Genomic DNA, 20069 nt, shown 5'->3' with positions numbered 1-20069 from the left:
GTTTATTATGCTTTGTGTAAAATTGCTGTTGATGGTAGCTGAGTTTGTTGCTTATGAAACTTCATGTTATATTTCTGAAGTGGCTCTTTCCCAGGCTAGCCAACTTAGTGTACCTGCATACTATATCCTGCCTGGAAAAAAGCCACCATCTGAACATGTGAAAAACTACTGTGCTTCTCTCTAGCTTGCTGAACAAAACCATTTTCATTTGGAATCCTTTTGCACCCTTGGAGCCCAGAATTGCATTGCTTTTCATGGGTTTGATTTCCTGACCTTTTACTGCCCTTGATGAGAATGTACCTTCAAATAAGTTTTTAGAACATGCCTTGGTGTTCTACAGACAAATCAATAAAATCCAGGCTATAGAACTAATTGAGAGGAATATAGGGGAAGGCAACAGAGAATTTCTGCCTTTATCAATACAGTTTTAATCAGAGAACCTATGGTCATCGAGGCATTGTCAATGTTGAATGATTTAAGCATTATATCACAAGCTGGCTACTTGGGTAGTAGTAGTAGTTCATTTGGTTTAGGAAAAACATGTAAAAATGTTTCAGTGTTTTCCTTTGGAGAAAAATTTAATAAAAATCCTCCTAATCTCACACCAAAGTAGAACTACTGCTCTAATTAATTACAATATATTATGCAGCACTCTTTTTTTTATGACTGTCTTGACCCATCTAAGGCTATATGGGAAACATATTTTCATGTTGTTCACAGGAGCAGAATTCCCACACATTCACCTCTGCCTAGTACTTTTCAAAATCAGTATTCCTATGAGATATTTAAGGAGTTGTAGTCTGCAAGACTAAAAGTTTCTACCTTTAAAATGTCTGCATTTTGCAGCAGCTGTCATGTTACTAACTTAAGCTATTCAGTAAGGCTATTCTTTGTATTTTTGTTCTTTCTCACTACAGTGTTTCATATGATCACTTAGCACATACAGTAGGAAGGTCCTAGTCTCTGCTTTCACTTCTTGATCATAATGGTGATAAAGCAGTTGGTTTTTCCTTTACTTTTCTAGTGGAGAAAAGACACATCATTTTATAAGAGAGCCACAAAAGCACACAGATCTCTTTTCAGTGCTCAGAAACCACTTAAGTAGGAGATCAAAGTTGAAACCACATGCAGAGTCTGAATTTGCCTTTTCAAAATAACAGCAAAACTCCCGTTGATTTCAGTAGAAACAGGGATGAATCCTCAAACACTATTAGACATCCTCTACATTTCTCAGCTTTAAATTTTGCTCTGTGGGGCAGGGATGTGTGTGTTTTACTTCTGTACAATACTGTGTTTGCTCACGTTGGGGGAAAAACTTAGATGTGGCTAACACAATTGGTTTGATTGTTTCCATATTTCTCCTTTTCCCCAAAGGTCTCAAATCCAGAAGTATCAATGAATTAGTCAAAGATATAGTCAGAGAACACTTTAAAGTATTTCAAGGTGAAATGCAAGAGAGCATGGCTCAAATTTTCAAGACTGTGTCTAGTTTGTCAGGTGAGCTTGAAAATACAAAAGAATTAGTCAAGCACCTGAATGAAACCCAACAAAAATTTGCTCAGGAGAACGACAGTGGGCCAACAAGACTTGACATTCTGGAGCTAAAGAGTCACATGGTGCAGATGAAAGAAGAAATGGCCCTCGCTTGTGACAAGCCTTTGAAAGCTTTACAAGAAAAGCAGAAGTCATTGGAAATTAACTTGGAGCACCAACAGTCAAGAAGTGCCATTTATTATGAATCTTTAAATAGGACTCTTACTGAAATAAGAGATGCTCATGAACAACTGTTATCAGCTGAACAGTCCTCAAGACAAAGCATCCCTTCAGCAGATAAAGTCATGGAGTACAATCTTACAGAGTACATGTTCACACTGCATGAGAAAGTAAAGAAACAAGGCATGATGGTGCTGGAGATCTATGATGATTTAAGAGTCCAAGACAGCAAGATCAGCAATCTCAGTGTTGCGCTGGAAATTCAGAGAGACTCTGTTCTGGGGGTCTGTGATGACATGTTGTCAGAGAGCAGAACAAATTTCCAAACACAGCTGGCAGCAACCCAAGAGAACATGCTTGTCCTCAACAAGAGTCTCTCTGACCTGTTCCTACCACTGGACAATAAGATGGACAAAATGAATGAGCAAATTAATGATTTGTGCTATGATATGGAGATCTTACAACCCTTGATTGAACAAGGGGTACCTTTTAGTCTGACTGCAGAGTATGAACAACAAATTCAAGTTAAAGATATCAATGAGAAGCTTGAAAACCTTACTACTGTCATTGACATAATGACTTCTGCAATGAAGGAGCTTTCCAAAACTCAGGAAGTACTTAAAAATGAGTCTCATGCTTATCAGGAACTGCTTGAGAGTCGTGTTAATGAATGCTCCATGGAAATAGAGGATGGCTTAAACAAGACCATGATAGTAATAAACAGTGCTGTTGATTCTATTCAAGATAACTATGTCCTGAAAGATATGCTACATGCTCTAAGAAATGAGACTGAAATCTGCTGTGGCAGAGTTGAGAAACTGGACAGCATCCTGGCTTTCATTCCTGAGTTCCAACAATTGAATGAATCCCTCCAGACACTGCTCAATAACGAGAAGTATGAATTCACTTCACAAGTAGCACCATCTCTTTCTGATCTTCCATACAAGGAGTCTGACAAAAGTATCCTCCACAATTTCAGTAGACTTCTCTACATCTTAAATGATACAGCATCAAAAGTGGAAAATCAGCAACAAGATATCAGCCGCCTAGAAGAAAAACTACTTGATTTTGTGGAGGAGTCAAAGGACCATGAGGTCCGCCTTCTGAACGTAGAGTCAAAAATTTCCAAGTTTCTGGCAAACAACTGTGTCTCGCTGAAAAGAACCAGTGCTGCCTCAACAGAGAAAGAACAAGTGGTCTTACTTCAGCTTCAGACACTGAGTTCCAGAATCAAGGCCCTGGAAGCCAAGTCGATCCGTTTCTCGAACGTCATCCCACTAGTGAACAAGACAGCTCATGAGGCCTGGGGGCTGTGTCAGGTTACCAACAACAGCATCCAGAGAGTGAATGCGAGTATCCCTGTGCTAATTAAATCTGCTCAGCCAGATATACCCCTGCTGCAGAGAGGCCTCAAAGAGCTCATTGAATCTGTCCTTGAAGTAAAAGCAGGAACTATTTTGACAAATTTAACCCAGCATGTTGACATATCAGTGGCAAATGCAGTGAACAATATCACCAAATTCCAGAAGCAGATGAAGCCAGTTATAAAGAAACCAGCCCCAGCAAAAAAAATAGCAGCAAACATCACCACGAGCCTGGCAAGCCGAAGTCAAAGAAACACGGATAATACTATAGATCCAGGTAAAGCATTTTGCTCTCCTAAAAATCAGGGGGTTTTAATAAAGGCTTATGTAACCATTGTGATGAACTGAGTGGCAGAACTCGACTGAGGGTAAGAAAAAGTCTAAAGACTGCCAGAAAGAGTGTTTCAGAGGAACGTGAGATTACTCTATTCTCTTGCTTACAAGGGAATTTGTTTTTCTTATGAGGAGACTGCACTAAGGCATCTAGAAGCTCCATTTTAATATTCCTAAATTCACATCTGATCATTTTAAGATACATGTGCATGCACACACCCTCAGCTGAGAACCTGACCTTTGAAATGTAACTGACAGTTTAGACAAAATCTAAAGAAAAAGATGTTGTGTCTGCATCTCAATTAGTAATTTCAGTTAAAAAAAAGTGTATACAAGCTGGGAGAGAAATATGGAGTTGCTTCAGTACTTTGCGATGTCAGCAGGGATGAAAACTATCAAAAATCTGAAGCAAGCGAATACACCAAATGACTGTAATGAGGCTTTTGCCGACTCCTTCAGTAATTCATTGAAATTACAGTTACAGTTATACAGTGTGTTCTTGCAAAAGAAGGAGTGCAGCCAATAAAGCATGTTTGGCTCAAATCCACCTGGAGAACAGCTCAGTTGAGTAGGAGCTTCCATTCTTAAAATGGAAACTTTGAGTGTGATTTGCTTCTGAGCTTAAATTCAAATGTCATCATGTGAAATGAATTCATATGAATGAATTCACAAAAGTACAAACTCTGAATTATGACTTTTGGAATCATACTTGAGTGAAAATCAATAGCCCAAGATAATGCTTCATAGAAATATAGTTTCTGGCACAATAAAGAAAATGAAGAGTGACTAAGTGACTAGAAATCCTGATATGATTCTAATTCATGTTAAGATGATACAGATTCCTTAATGACAGAGACATGCCCAGGTAGTTCTGAAGATTCAGACCTAAACCTTTTCTGTAAAGCAGTCTTAAACTTATGAATATTTCTAAAACAGTATTTGGTCCCTATTGCATGCAGATGTGGAAATAGTAGGAGCTATCACTTTTGTTCATGTGCTAAGGCTGTGGACAATCTTCTTTGTCCTCTCTCTTCCTTCCTCTCCCCGCCTTGCTCCTTTGTCTCCTCCTGTCCTAGGTACAGTGTTTCTCAACAATCAATGGAAAGGATCATTTTTAAAGCCCCAGTCCCACGAGTAGCTTGGCTTCTGCTGAAAGCAATCCCCACCAAAGGATTTCAGTCCTTGATTACCTTCTCAGTTAGAGAGGGGGTACAGCTATTCCAGCAGGCAGTCACACTTAAAAATGCATCAAGATTTGCCATGGTCTTACTACAAATTAGTTTGAATATTTTGCTACTAAAAATGGCAGTTCTTCCTCAGTCATTTCTGTGTTTTGTCTGTTCCTGGCACTGCATAGGACGGAAATTCAAAACCTTTGTTAAAATTAAGAGAAAACGAGATATGATATCTTTGATCTTTCCCACATCACTACTTTGTTGGAAAATATCACTGGTGCTACCTGCCTGGAGCACAGAAAGGTGCCACCTGCTCTCTCTTGCACTCCACATTAATGAATTAATGTCTTTCCTATTTATTATTTATCTCATACTGAATTTTAACAAATAACTTGCTTGATAACATTGTACGTATTCTCACTCCTACAGAAAGTGCAGATCTTGCGGATGTTAGGAAGCCTTATTTCTACGCAAGGTTTCTACGTAGCAATGTTTATTCAGACTTTTCCATCTATAATGAGTTTTTGTACTCAATAATATTGAATGCCTAGCAAAGTCATATGTTACATTTCTGTAAGCAGAAGAAGTAAGGCCATTATCCTAATTAACAAGTATCCATCTTCTGGCTGGGTAGATTTTGCTTCTCCAGGAAAGCTTTTTCTCTCAAGTTCCAGAACACCACCCAGAGATTTGTGCCATCTCTACTAAAATTTGTCAAAGAAACCCTGAGGCATAATTGGCTAATTATAAGAAGTATTTAATCTTAGACTGTCTTTTTCAATTAAGAAAAAAAAATGCTAGAAAGATGTGAATGACAATTCTCATTGATTCCAATATGATCAATATTTGATCCTACTCTAACAGATTTGGGTTCTCATTGGCTTTAATGTGTTCAGGATTTGACCCTGAGGTAACACTTTCCTAGGCAGTTAGTTGAAATCAAGACAAAACAACGTGAGTTTGCGTTGCATATGCAGGGACATATACCTTTGCAGACTTCCTATATTGTGGAATGAACTAAAGAAAAGGTTTATGTCAGCTAGAGGCTGCACTACATGTGTTAGGGGTGAAAACACTAACACTTTACCTGATGCTTACTGTAATGGCAACCCAGGGTGGATAAAAAGTAGTGGTCTTAAGAGAGCTTCAACATCTAACATAGGGGATATGACAGCCCTTACAAAATATATATATTCAGTGACTCTTCATTAGTCTTGCATATGGATTATGGTTGGCCTTACCTTCCAATGCAAATACTGTTCTACTGCAAAAATGTGTGATATAGGGTAAGGGGAACTTAGCTCTGTTTCCATTTTCCTGTTGTTATTTAGTGCTGTGTCTGTTTTCCAAGGAGTCTAGAGGCTGCAGTGCTTTCCAAAGGTCCATGTGCTCTCCTGGTGTGGGTTTTGCTTTATTCAGATTATGCCACCCTCCCACCAACATGAATAACTGAGTGAAGCTGTGTTTCACATATTTATGTATTTAAAACAGTGCATCTTTGTGAGAGGTAATTTCTTTCATTTCTCCATTTCCTTTGTATTTATTTCTGATTTTGTTTTCACAGGATTTCTGACTCTTAACAGAAATGCAAGCTTCCATTTTTGCTTTATCATCCAAGCCTGCAGTGAAATTAACCTATTTAAATGTTTTCCATATTAATTTAATTGCACAAGTGTAATGGTTATTCCATTTCAGTTTGATGACCTACACCTCAATTTTGCATATTTAGGCTTTAGACTAATGGATTGATGAAACTGGTTCTTTGTTTTTAAATTGATGATCCTAAAATCATCACACTGGAAGTATTAAACACCTCTGCTTAACAGAGAAACAGACTTGCCAGAGTCCAAGTAGCTCAGATGGGTCTTGACAACCTGCCCCCACACAAAACCAGAGGGCACAGTTGAGGCACCTCTCCTCCTTGCTTTTTGCACAAGAGTACTGTGGGTGAACCTTTGTGCTTCTTTGCAGCAGAAACACCCTAAACAGCTTATACCTGAATTTCCTGACAGGGCCCAGAGCACCTTAACTGCCCTGAGCATCCTGACCTAGCCCCTAGACTGCTCACCCTGCCCATGGGACTGGGATCCCTCTTTCAGCTCAAGCCAAAATCCAAGGCCTTTTCAGTTCTGCTAGACTGTGACTAACCCTGGTTACCATGATCAACCTGCTGTCACAGGTGGCAGTGGAAGGCTTAGACAAATTTGTTAAAAAGCAAAGCCTTGCCAGTGAGTCTCAAGGTACAGAAAGGACTCCCTTGCTTACTAAACCCCTTCTCAGAGAGGAGTCTAGGTATGGCTAAACCTAATCTTAGCCTCGGGTTATGTTAATGGTTTAAATTTAAGGAATTACAGAGGTATGATTGAACAACTTTTGTCCTGCAGGTTTTGATCATTGACAAAATGAGAACATTTATATAAAATGAATAATTTATTTCATAGAAATGATCAGACAAAAGATCTTAATCAGAACTATTAGTACACAATATAAACACTAAAAATATAGCATAATGTAGTATAGCACACTGTAACAAAGCAATTATTGAAGCAGTTCTATTAAAGCTAGCAAAAAGGAATAATTATAAAGTAGAGATCTGATGAAACTCACCCATACCAATGCTCGTGGGGAGACCACTTTCTCTCAGCCTCAAGGAGTAACCTTGGAGGGCATCCCCAGCCAAGGGAGGAATCTCCACACATACACCCCAAGAAGGGTTATGTCAGAAGAACCTGACTATATGCAAGGAGACTGGACTTTCATAGTATAAAGTGATTGACTGCTAGTTACAGATCTACTAGCCAGCAGACTAGCTATCAAATCCTATTTCAGTAGCAGGATGCACATTTGAAGTCTGGTGAACCAGGATGGTCTTAGCATACTTTAACACCAAGACAGCACCCCGGGCGCCTGCGGCTGATAACTTGCATTGTGTTGGATTATAGGTCTTATCAGGGGTAGGTTCTCCTGCTACACCTGCCATGCTCTGCTTGTCACCTGTCCTGGTGAGGTACCAGCCCTGCTGTCACCCTCAGTTCCTGGGTGCTGGCCCAGGTGAAGCTGTCTTTTTCCTGTTCCCTGACAGTCCTTGGATCTAGAATCCTGGGGATAACCATTGCCTTTATCACTGTCAGACTGAGAGTGCTGAACCAGAGGTGATTAATAACTGTAGGCTGACAACCAGTTTGACCCTGTGCAAGCAGGGTGGTTTAGTTGACTCTCAGGCACTTCCAATCTCCTAGGACTTCCTGAGAAACAGTTACTGATAATTAAATATTTAAAAAATGTTGGCCAGTTACTTCCTGTTCAGAAGAATTTCCAAACTTAACCACTGGAGTTACTTCCTTCCATAAGGAGACCATTAAATTGCTAAGTATTTGATTTGCTTCTAAATAACACTCTAGTAGGTACTGACAGAGCATCATTGCTTGTTTGAAGATTTGTTTGCACAGCATTGGCAGTCTAAAGAGTGGGAAAACTGAGCATTAACTCACTATCCTCACTCCTACCATACCAAGTGTAATAAGCAACTGCATTCAGTTTATTCTCCGCTATTAATAGCTACAATTTAAGCCTTTAATTTACAGTCTCCATCTTTTACTCATCTACACTAGTAAGTTGTGAAAGATTAATTAACAATAAAATATGTACTCTAGTAAGAAATCTTTTCCTAGCCTGAACCTCTTGGCATCTTACCCCAAGGAGGGAATACCCTGTCTCAGAACACCCTTCAGTAAGGAAAAAAGAAAAAGAAAATACTGGACATGGGAGTAGCTTCAGCCAGAAATGACAGCAGAAACATGCTATTGTAGCATAGTTACATAGAGATTACCTTCACAGTGGAGATCTATGGTATTTGCCTCTTACTCTGAAAATTCTAACTTGACTCAGCTCCCTTCACAGCTTCTCCTATTTCTATCAAATGGAAGAGCTTCCCAGCTGCTATTAAGCAATGCTGCACCTGGAGGGTTAATATAATGTAGATAAAGCTATGCCTGAATTTGAATTAACTCCAAGGTTAAGTTCAGGCAAAATCACCCCTCAGCAGACTTTTAAAACAGTAGTCTCAACATCATTGTCATTTCCTTTCTGTGATCATTTTCCTGTTTCTTGGATTTACTTCTTGTTTATGATAAGCAGAGGCCAATTAACAGAGAGACTGCCGTGTTCTTACACAAAGCTTTTGTGTTTTGGGAATATGATATGGTCAGCACAATCAGCTGTTTTCCTTCCTTTTCTGCTTTCCTTTCACACTTGGTAAATATATGGATGCTTGGTAAATGTAAGTGAAAAATAACTTCAATTAAGTGTGCAGCAAAACTATTATCTGAGAAGAAAACCATTATTTCCTCATGTCCAGTTGCCTGTGCTGTGACCCCAGTCATGACAGTCCCAAATTACTTTATTTCAGGCATTAAGGGATGGACATTATTTTCTGTGGAAGGAATTACTGTTGTGTTTTTAAATCATATGCTGTATCAGAGTAAATTCAAGTGTCACTGTAGCATGTGCCTTAGCATTCTGCTCACTGAACTAAAATATCACACAGAAATAGTTTGCCTTAATGCATCAGTCTGTGAAACGGCTGATTACGAATCTGAAGATAACATGAGCATTACTGAAATATCTGTGTGAAGCTGCAGCTCAACATTTCCCCACCAATAAGTAGATCCTTTTACACAAGACTTTTCCAGTTCTGACCTACCAATGTAGATTTACCATCACAGGACCGTGTGGAGTTCTCTTTCTAGAGGTCTGCTGGCAGTTCCTGGCAAAAAAAATTTGCTAAAACATGACTTTTATTTAACCAAAACAAGAGAAAAGAAAAATGTATGGTTTGGGAACACCTTGTATTCAGAATTTTTCATAGCATTATTTAATTTTTAATGTGACCTGAATTTTCTTCCCCCTAAAACTATTATGACAGCACATTATACAATTACACTCAGTAGCTGCTGTCTCAGAGCTCAGCAGCACTGGCCTGACAGATTTTTCCTTATCGGCTGAGTATGATTTGGTCAGCTCATACACAGTCAGGAACAGAGGTAAGGACATCTTCAGCAAGGGTGCTCTGCTCTGCTCTGTTTGGTGTAATTTTCATTGCCTGCAACAGAAAACTTCTACAACAATCTTTGCAGACATCCTAGAGTTGAGTTATTCAGGGGCAAGTACTGGAAGTGGTTTGGATAGCATTAAAGATCTTTCATCACCAGGAACCAGACTCTCCTGCAATGGTCGCTACATGTCTGGGTGGGTCATGTCATAGGCAAGACAGTCCAACCTGCACACCAGCAGTACAAAATCTGTATTTTGATACACCCAAGGATTAACTGGCTCTGTCCAGAAAAAGCAGCATGATCTAACTTCTTGGAAGCATCTTTTACCTTATTGTGTGTACCTGACCCTCTGAGACAAGCAGAACTTGGCACTTGGAGGGAACTTGGAATATCTTGGGGGCTTGCTGAGTTCAAGTAAAGATAGACCGGACCAGCAAAGGGTCTGAAGAGCCTGGACAGAATCTGAAGTTGTCCTTCACAAAGAATTTCAGCAGAAATTATGCATTGACAAAGAGGCTTTACAAAATACTGTAAACTTGGCAAGTGTTTCTGTAATGACATTGCGACTGAGGTTGTTGGTTTTCCTCTCTCTCTTTCACAGGGTACTATTCAGCTTGTGTCAGTTCCCCGTGCCAGAATGGAGGAACCTGTATCAATGACAGACAGACTTTTGTTTGTGCTTGTCGCCACCCCTTCGGAGGAGTCAACTGCAGCGTGAAGCTGGGGAACGACAATTCCCTGAGCATTGGCAAGTACAGAATTTAGTAGAGCAATATGCTGGCAGTATGGGCCTCTGCCCCAGGGCCTAATTAGAGAGCATTTGCTGGTCAGAGGTCTCACATTTCACTTTAATGAGTACCACCTCTAGTAGTAGTGTCCCGTGTTTTGGCGCCGAAGACATCAATCCCAGTGGGTGACTCATGATCTCTTTCTTTAATATGACCAGATGATGGGATTAAATTGGTTTGGGACCTGCTGCAATAGCTGGAAAGCTCCCTGATGAAATGTGCAGAGTGGAGGGTGCGCAATAGATGTGTTTGAACATGATGTCATGGAGTTTGTAGGGGGAGGTAAAATCACATCTCTGGGGAATACTAACTTTAACAGGGCCATAAATACTCTATAAATACTAGTAGTTACCACGATGTGTGGGACTATGGCCTCAAGGAGTCATGTTAGGCATGCCTCTGACTTTCCTCAACAAAGGATGTAGCCCTTGAAAGGTAATTTCAATTAAAAAAAAAAAAAAAGAAAGAAAGAAAGAAAAGTGGAAATTATGCTTATTCAGTCCAGAAAACAAGTAAATAATTTACATCCAGGCCACATGGAATGTGAATTATATGCACGTTTCAGCACTCATTTGGCTGATTTTCACTCATGACAACATATGAATAGTGAATGAAATCATTTGTACAAAAGCAGGTAATGATAGTGTGCAGGCTCAGCTTGAAGAGAAACACATATACTTTTATTCCTTCATTTAACATCGGGAGTGCTAAACCTCTTCAGTGTTCATCTAAGATTTCCGGAGAAATTCTTGGCTTTGGCTTACTCACATGAACAATGAGAGAGACCCTGGAGTGGGAAAAACTAGGAGGTGGAGGGGGGTGGAAAGAAAGCCCCCTAATGATAGCTTAGTATAGGCAACATAAATTTCCCTTGCTGTTTCTAAAATTTTTCTTTGGTGTATACACCTAGCACTAATTGTGAAGAAAATTATGGTTTTTTACAATATAGAAAAATTCAGTTTTGCAGAAATACTATATTTCATTTGCTCAAGCTATGGGATGATGTGATTTCAGAAAAGCTACTTTTGATCTTTTGGCTGGCCTGAAATGCTTTTCTACGATGTAACACCACTTGATATTGTTCTTTATTCCATTCCAGATTTTTCAAAAGGATCATACAGATATGCACCTATGGTGGCATTTTTTGCATCTCATACATATGGAATGACAACTCCAGGACCCATCAGATTTAACAATCTGGATGTCAACTATGGCGCTTCATTTGCTCCAGCAACTGGAAAGTTCCATGTTCCATATCTGGGGGTCTATGTTTTTGAATATACCATTGAATCATTTAGTCCACGTGCCTCTGGCTATCTGGTCATTGATGGAATAGACAAACTCACTTTTCAGGCTGAAAATATTAATAGTAACAAGTACACTGACAGAGTAATTACTGGAAATGCTTTATTAGAGTTAAATTATGGTCAGCAAGTCTGGCTCAGATTGGCAACTGGCTCTATACCAGCCAAGTATCCACCAGTAACCACATTTAGTGGTTACTTGTTGTATCGTACCTAAGTCAGTCATAAATGTAAGCAGTTAGTCAAATGAAGCAACCTGCATGTGAATTTAGCTTTATCTTTAAATACTTTGTTTCTTTAACTACAGTAAGTTTCTGAAAGTAATGAATGTAATGGCATTTGTAGTGCTGATTCTCCAAGATGTTGTTTGGCTGTAGCCATGTGCACAACCACCAAGAGTCAACAGGTTGGAGATGAAGGAAAAATAAACATCTTCCCTATTTAAACATGACTGGGAAGCATAAATCTAATTATGATCTACAGTTACATTGCATAGACATACTTGCTTACACAAGGTTGCTGAGAATCAGTTCTCAATACAAAGCTGGTTTTGATTATTCCTTTACACCCTGATTGCATACCAAAAGTGATGGATAGATTTTGATGACTTAGATGCTGGGTTACTACTTAGCTCATTGTATCAATAAATAATCATGGGTATATAATGTGTTTGGAAAAAAATATGTTTCTTTTTCATTTTGCCTAACATTATTCACTACATACTTTGATATGGCAGCATTTAATCAATTCAGGATTTTTTATGTAACCAGTATAATAACAAACTGAGGGGTTTTTTTACCTGGCAGCAAAAACAGAGAGAGATACCTTCAGATTAGAAATAAGGTACTCATTTTTAGCACTGAATATAAGTAGTCATAGGAAAAACACCAAAATGGATCTAGTGGATTCTCTTTGTTGCTGAAATATTTAAACCACAGCTGGATTTGCCTTAGGTGATAAGTTTTAGGGCAAACATATTGGCTTCACACACATTTTAGCATTTGACCTATAATGTACACAAGGTTAAATGATATAACCAAAGTGTTTTCTAAGTTTGACCTCTGTAAGTCTATGATTTTTTTTTTCTGCATTATATTCAGTAACTACTGAGGCAAGATGAAATGAACTTCAGTCTTCATGTGATTCTTCAAGCATCAGTCCAATAAAAAATTATTTTTAGTTCGTGCTATGACTACGTGAAAAAATAAACCCTCAGGTTTGCACCGTTATCCTTTGCGAAGTCCCAGGTTGTTGCAGTTTCTTGATATCCTATTGTCTGGTGTGACTGGCTAGGTTTGTTTCTGATTGCTACCTTTGTTAATGCTAATTGATCAGCTTTTATATGTCTCTGTGTTTTTCTCCCTCCATTTTCTTAAAAGCTGAAAAAAACTAACTGATTTATGCCAATTTACTGAAGCCCAGTATAGTTGGAAGCTTCCTGAATTATTTTGTTCTCCACTGTCAGAAACTTTTCTTGAAAACATATAAGAGTCTTCAGCTCTCTTCTTAGTATTAATTAATATACCTTACCAGATGTTAAGATGGATGTCCATAAAATGACTGAATTCCTCTCATGCTGTCTGTTGATAAGAGAATCTCTTTCCTCAGATGCATAAATCTACATTTTATTGTTCCAAACTTATATGCACATTCTCCATCAGAAACACTGGTACTGAAGTGTGACCATGGGCATGTGCCTGTGGCTTTTGGCTACCTGAAGTACAAAAGTGTGCAGCACTGAACAGCATCCACTCAGCTTCAGGGGGTCATCCTACTGTGGCTTGTGTTTAAGGACAATAGTTGAGAACTGATGAAAGCTTTCAGTATAAGCCCATTTTCTGAGGCTCTAAATCCACTAATTAATTGTTAAGAGATCTTGCAGCACAAAATAGTTATTAAAATATCCTATGTTTCCTTGAAGGATCTGAAAATACCCAAAACCAAGTCTTTACTGTAAGGATCAATTGCAAATCTTGTTAACAGGTTGGGATGTTTTGCTGTTGTTTGTATTTTTGCTTTGTTTTTTTTTCAGGCCAGAAATCCTTTCTCATCTGTAATTGATGGATTCTTAAAGTACCATGAACCCTGAATGAGTGTGCTACAGACCTTTCTCCTGTTGCATGCCATATTTTTCTGTAAACACTCAAAATCTTTGATACGGCACCAACTCAGCCAACCGTATCATTGAATTTTATCAAACATAATGACCACAAGCCCCAATCCCTCCTTGTATGACTTTGTCATTTTAATGTGTTTAGTCCTCTTCATTCCTGCTGTGGTTATGGCTAAATGGCATGAAAATTACTCTGCAGATGAAATTCAAATGACCCACCAGAGACTGCATCTCTGTTTTAATGTGACTTTCTTCGCCCTTGCTGCCCTTCCCTCTAAATTCTTCAAGCTGGCTCCTCATCTTCACAGACATTATTTTCCCCCAGCAACCCGATAATTTCTATATCACTGTAGTGGTTTTCTTTCCTCTTTTCACCTTTTTTTTTCCCTCACAAAACTAAAAATTTACTGGGCTAAAGTAAGAATTCTGATTAATACCACATTTGTAGGAGTAACAGTTATAAAACCAATTTCCCTAATATAAATAATACTGAAGCTAATTCTTATTGTACTATTCCAAAGATAATAAAATATAATATTTTAAAAATATAAAAAATGTACACTCCCCTTTTTGCACCATGTAACAATCCATTCAAATCTTTCCTCAGATGAATTAAAACTAGGTGTAGTTGTCTTTGTCTATTGTTAAAAACTAAAATGCAGATTCTTCACTGTAAAGATTGGTTTACATCAGCCACTGAAGCTTATTTATGGACCTGTGACTATGTACCTGAGGTGCCTGGGCTAATGAAGAAAACAATATTGAAAAATAACTGAGGATCAATAAAATCAGTCAGCCTACCCATTATGCAGAAAAGACAGCAATCAGTCTGAACTCCCAGGAGAACTTTTTAGGCATTAACCAGGAAAGGTAGTTCCTGAGGCACTTTGTCACCCCTCTGCTTCCATTTTCATGCTCTGATTTGCATTCCCTAATGATAGCAGGCAGCACATCTGAACGCTCATCTCTGCCCACAGCCCTTGTGAGGGACCACAAAGCCATCCTGAGCCTTTGTACTTCAGAGTGAGCAGTGTTCTCTTTATTTGGGGGACTCAATAACCATGGCAACGTTTTGTCTGATCCGGTGTTGACAAGCCCATCCAATTTACTCCAGAGTTTGCATTATCATTTTCTCACCTATACCAACCAAGTTATCGCAGAACACATTCTCCAGCCCCTCATACACTCAGCATTCACACTGAGAACAGCGGTTTGTTTTCCTCACATGCCATTTCTAGCCAGCACAACCCTGCCTCACTACAGCTCATGCCAAGCTTCCCTGCTAACACAGGCCTGCCTGATGCTGACTCATGGGTATTGCCGTCTGTCCCTACATCTGGGATATTTTTGTTCAATTATTTTTTTCTCTGCGATAATAACATCTACATTGGCAGCAAGCAGGAAGAAAGCCATTATTTCTGAACTCAGGCAGTGACTGAGTGCATCTATTAGGAGCAACTCTGCAGCTAAACCCCACCAAAATCAGTGGGTATCCAATGATTAAGCACCTTTGACAGTGGGATAATTAGTGCATTGAGGCAGTTGCAAAACCCAGTCTCCCTAGCTCAACTTGGGCAGGTGAGTAGGAGAGTGCAAAACAGTGCAAAACAAAATAAGACAACACACAAACAATTTGAACATCTCCAAAGAATTAAAGTGTATACCATGGCTTTGCACATCTGTCGCTGGTGGCTGCTGCTTGGGTGCAGAAACTATTGCCTAGCAGCTCCATTGATTTCATTAACTCCTTCAACCCATCAGATGTACCACAGGTAGCAAGGTCCACGTTTTTTTTTTCAGTTTAGATTTGATGAATCCATACTTCTTTCTATTCTTAACTGACTGTTAGAAAGCCTGATCTCAATACTCCTGTCCCCATGATAGAGTTATCAACAACAAAAGATGGAAACCTTCTTTAGTTACTGTGGAAGAAAGCTTTGTACTTACTAAATCTTCCTAGTGTAATCACATTTTCAGCAGTTTTATAAGAAGTACAAGTATTTGTCACCACTTTGTGTTTAAAATATACAGTAGAATTTCCACTGGAGTAATTTTCTCTTTGCAAAGCCGCCACTCTTCCTTTTTGTATGATAGCAGTGATGGCAGGAGAGACCTCAAGAGTGAGATATAACAAAACACTGCCTTCAGATGGGACTGCAGTCAAGAGTGCTTGGTAAGAAAGCTTTATAAGCAAGCTGCTTCCTAGCTGAAGTTGCTATAGATATGTTAAAACCAACACACTGGCTGGTAATGAACTTCCTTGCCCTGCTTCCCCACCCTCAGAAATCTGTGGTGGCTGCTAGCTGAAAATAGTCTTCTGCATTCGCATGTTACATGTAAACAAACCGAAGTGTTTCTGAAAATATTTATTGTGGTGGTTGCTGTTCAAGATTCTCCTCTTAGAAAAAGCAAGTTGCAAACAAAACAGACCATGGCTGTTTACAAACACTGTACAAGTACTTCCAGAAAGCTTGCTATTCGGATTTGCGGGAGTTGGGAGATACCATACAAATGATCTGAAGTGCCCAGAAGTTCTTTATAAATACCAAAAGCTTTCTGAATGCTCTTTAAGCCCTCTATTGGAAACCAGTATATCTCGCATCCACACGGGTTTAGCCGGATGAATGGCAAACTCAAGAAAGCTGTCAATTAAAACAAAAATCGTAAAATGATAGACATGTTTAGACAAAGAATTATCCTCAGCTCTATCTGATGACTCTGACTCCTCTGCAAATTGCCTTGGAAGAGGAAAAAAAAGGTTCAGCCATCCATTGCTAGGCTACTTATTGCTACTTACTGAAGTGAAAATACACACGTGAGAAAATTGTTTACTATTATTTCCTGTCAAAAAAAGGGCCATTACCAGCTTATACAAGCAGGAGACAATTTTCAGGCTCAGTGTTTAGACACATTCTAGAAGAATGGGAAAGGAGGATGAATATGTAATAAATACAGCCTATATTGGCCAAAAAGTGCTAAAGGTCATTCCTTTACATGTGGAAATATCTGTGAGGAACTCCTAGCTTCCAGAGCAGTAGATACAGATCTAGGCCCACCCTTCAATTTGTCTGTGGGCTTGTCTTGTTTGTATAGGATAGGTTTGGACTTTGACTTAACTGGTCTATATGGCCATTTTCCCCAAAGGAAGATCAGATGTTTAAATAATTGTGCAGCAAAGGCATAAGTCAGGAAAATTACACAGGCCATGTCTGTAAGCTTTAAAGAAAATTAATAAATAAGAATACATTTGCCTTCCTAAATAAGGATGAAGAGAAAAATTAATTAAAACTAAGATGTGGGATAGTGTTCATCAAAAGTTAGGATGCCCAGTTGTATGAAAGGTGAGCTTTTACAGTGATTTTTTTTTTTCAGTTAGAAAGGCTTAATTTTGAATTATTTCAGAATAGATACTAACTTTCCTCATGGAGTTGTTGTCTAGGAAACCAATTTCTGTGTTTCACTGTGTGAAGTAGATTTTCTTGTGGGACTTCACCTCTGTGGCATGATATGAAGCTTATTTGGTGGGTGTGTGAAGTTACCACACAAATACAAAGCCTCCCTATAAATTTCAGAGGAGACTGAAAACTTGAACCACTGCTCCTGAAAAGCCCCGCATCAGGTTTGCTCTGTACCTGTTCTCTTGGCTCTCACAGTGCCCATGTGATTTGGAGTTGAACAACAGCCCTGACTTTTCTCAGCCTTTCATGTTTCCTCCCTTGTATTTCTTTCTACTTCCGTGATGGTTTTGAGAATGGTCAGACAGCAGTGACTTTGGAAATTGTTCGTGATGTAATATCCATGCACCACACTTCTTCAGAGCCATAAATAAACCCAGATTTTTTCCCCTGTATTTTCAGTTTGCTAAGCCCTATGGGCACCCTAATTACTGTCATTTTAGTTCTGTTATAATACAGTACAAAGTTCCAGAAAGCTTGTGAGGAAGACAGGATAGAGTATTCTTTCAATCTGTTTATACAGAAACACAGTATTTCTTTATTTCATTGTTGCTGTTTGTGTGTGTATCCTTTTTTTTTTTTTCCAGGCAGTAACAGGAAAAGCTGATGGGGAGAAATTACTTTTCAACCAGGTGAAATACACTTTGGGAGAGAAGAAAGTGCACGTGGGTGAGAAGCTGTTTAGCGTCCCCTAACATACAATCTCTCCCCTCATTTGGTAGCTTGTTTCATACCTCTCTCTGCAGGTTGTACTCTCTCAGGTATTTTTTCTGGTGACTGTGAAAATATGTGTACATCAAAGGCTCCGTAACAGCACTGAAAAACAACACATCTGTTTTAAAAATCCTTGGAAATCCTTTCAGGTTAAGGTATACTGTTGGTCACCCAGCAATGCTGCCCAGCGGAAGACTGTAGCTAGCAGGTAGACCTTGATCTATTTTTTGAAACAGGATTAGAAGCATGTTCAAAGATACAAAGACAGAAGAGGACTGTTAAAACCGGAAAATAGTTAAAACCATTGCAGAAAAAGTTAATCAAGAGCTGATTTGTGAATTTGTTGCTCAGTGTATAGGATAGACTCGTAGAGTTTTTTAAGATTGGAGAGAGTCTGATGAAAAATTATCTTCTCTGCTGATCAGAAAAACTTCCTGTTTACTGGAGACAGAGAATGAATTGCAAAACATATGGATCTGTAAAATGAGATTTCATTAAAGCACTTAAACACAAGTCTTGATGTCCGTACGAAAGCAGAAGGAAGATACAGAATAAAGAATCATGTGACTTCCTAAACTTGCCAGGAAAGCTTGCTAGCAACAAAACCTGAGTAGCTCTGAATAGTGTACTTGTTTTGTTACTGGGAAGAACATGATTAAGATGGGGGCATCTGGGCCACCCTGAGCAATCGCAGCTCTTATTGTGCCCTCTCCAAGTATTAGATCAAAACTGGGATATAAGTTAGACATGGATATGTAACAAGCCTAACTCCAGGTTGTGCATTGATGGGTATGTACAGAGCTTCCCCTGGCTTATGAGAACTGATAATAATAAACTCATTGAGTGGTATCTATCTCATGTCAAATTACCTGATGTCAGCTGCCTGTGATTGTGAATACTCTTTTGCAATAACTTACTGTGGAAAAAAATGGAATCCTTGTCTAAGTAAGAACCACTCAGTCGAATTTAAGCCAAGTAATTACAAAATATTTGTTTAAGAAAATAATGAGATTACATTTTGCATTTAAAAATCCCAAGGTAGATTTAAATACTGCAGAAAAAATGTCCAACAGTTTTTCAGTATAAATTGAGGGAAGCTAAAAATGAGGAGTTGGTTTTGTAACCCTTTAGTTCTTCTAACTGTATTGAACATGAAGAGGGCAGTGCTAGTGGCAGTATTAGCATGCCAATTTTTTTGAATCTCAGGCTTAAGTGGTTATAGCAATGAATAAATACCAAACTGTATGTGTCACTCCTATCTGACAGAATAGAGCTACATGGAGAAACACGTGCATAGCAGGCAGTGCAGTAATCGTGAAAAGAGCGATATGTTTGACAAAAGTAAATTAACATTTACTTTATATATAAAAAGTTGAAGTAACAGAGAAGTAGAAGTGCCTGACAGCACTGACAGGTTAAGAGCCAGACTCCTGCTCAAGTCTTCTTGCCTTGAAACAACATCATGTTGTGTCTGTACATTTGACTTTCAGGCCACTCTAAGGTGTGCTTGTGAGCATCATAGCCTGCAACCAGTGCAATTATTAAGAGCAGCAATGCCTGTTTGCCATCTGTGGAGAGTGTCACCAAACTAGTGAATGCTGGTACCTTGTCAAAGGCACCATGAGTGATAGGGTGGGTTGCTGATCTCAGGATGAATTGAAGCCTATAACCCGTTATGATGGTGTCTTTGTAAACTGAATAGATCTTGCTTTTTAACTACTGACTTTAGTCCTCATAATGATGTCTGTGAGAAAAAGACCATCTTGGAGTACTCTTTTATCACCATATAGTTTACTATTTTTCTTTCCACAATTATTTTCAAAAGTGCTGGCAACGACAACCCCTTCCCAGCTAACATCTTCAATGAGAAATTTTTGTTTGACTTTTGATCATTCCCCAGCATGATGGCTATCATTTGCAGAGTTACAGCAGCAGCCATGTGCTCATGTGTGCTGAGAACAGCATGCTGCAAGTGCTGATGTTGTTGGACCTGTCTCTCCAACTTGACAGGATTGATCACAGCAGTTTACCTCTCAAGTGGTCAATACTTCTGCAG

General features: G+C 39.0%; 1 protein-coding gene across 1 annotated transcript in view; it reads left to right on the top strand.

The window, feature by feature from the left end:
• The window catches only part of MMRN1 (multimerin 1), a 43423-nt gene extending 30513 nt beyond the window's left edge, over window positions 1-12910 (top strand). The window contains exons 6-8 of the mRNA XM_051789741.1: window positions 1375-3354; window positions 10241-10387; window positions 11527-12910. Coding sequence (XP_051645701.1) covers window positions 1375-3354; window positions 10241-10387; window positions 11527-11948 — 2549 coding nt within the window. The 3' untranslated portion in view covers window positions 11949-12910. The remainder of the gene's footprint in view (window positions 1-1374; window positions 3355-10240; window positions 10388-11526) is intronic.
• Window positions 12911-20069: the final 7159 nt, after the last annotated feature.

The sequence above is a fragment of the Manacus candei genome, unplaced genomic scaffold (genome assembly GCF_025592945.1).
Source record: "Manacus candei isolate 608988 ecotype Guabito, Panama unplaced genomic scaffold, ASM2559294v1 h1tg000028l, whole genome shotgun sequence".
In the NCBI taxonomy this organism is placed as follows: Eukaryota; Metazoa; Chordata; class Aves; order Passeriformes; family Pipridae; genus Manacus; species Manacus candei.
This window is presented reverse-complemented; position numbering and strand designations above follow the sequence as displayed.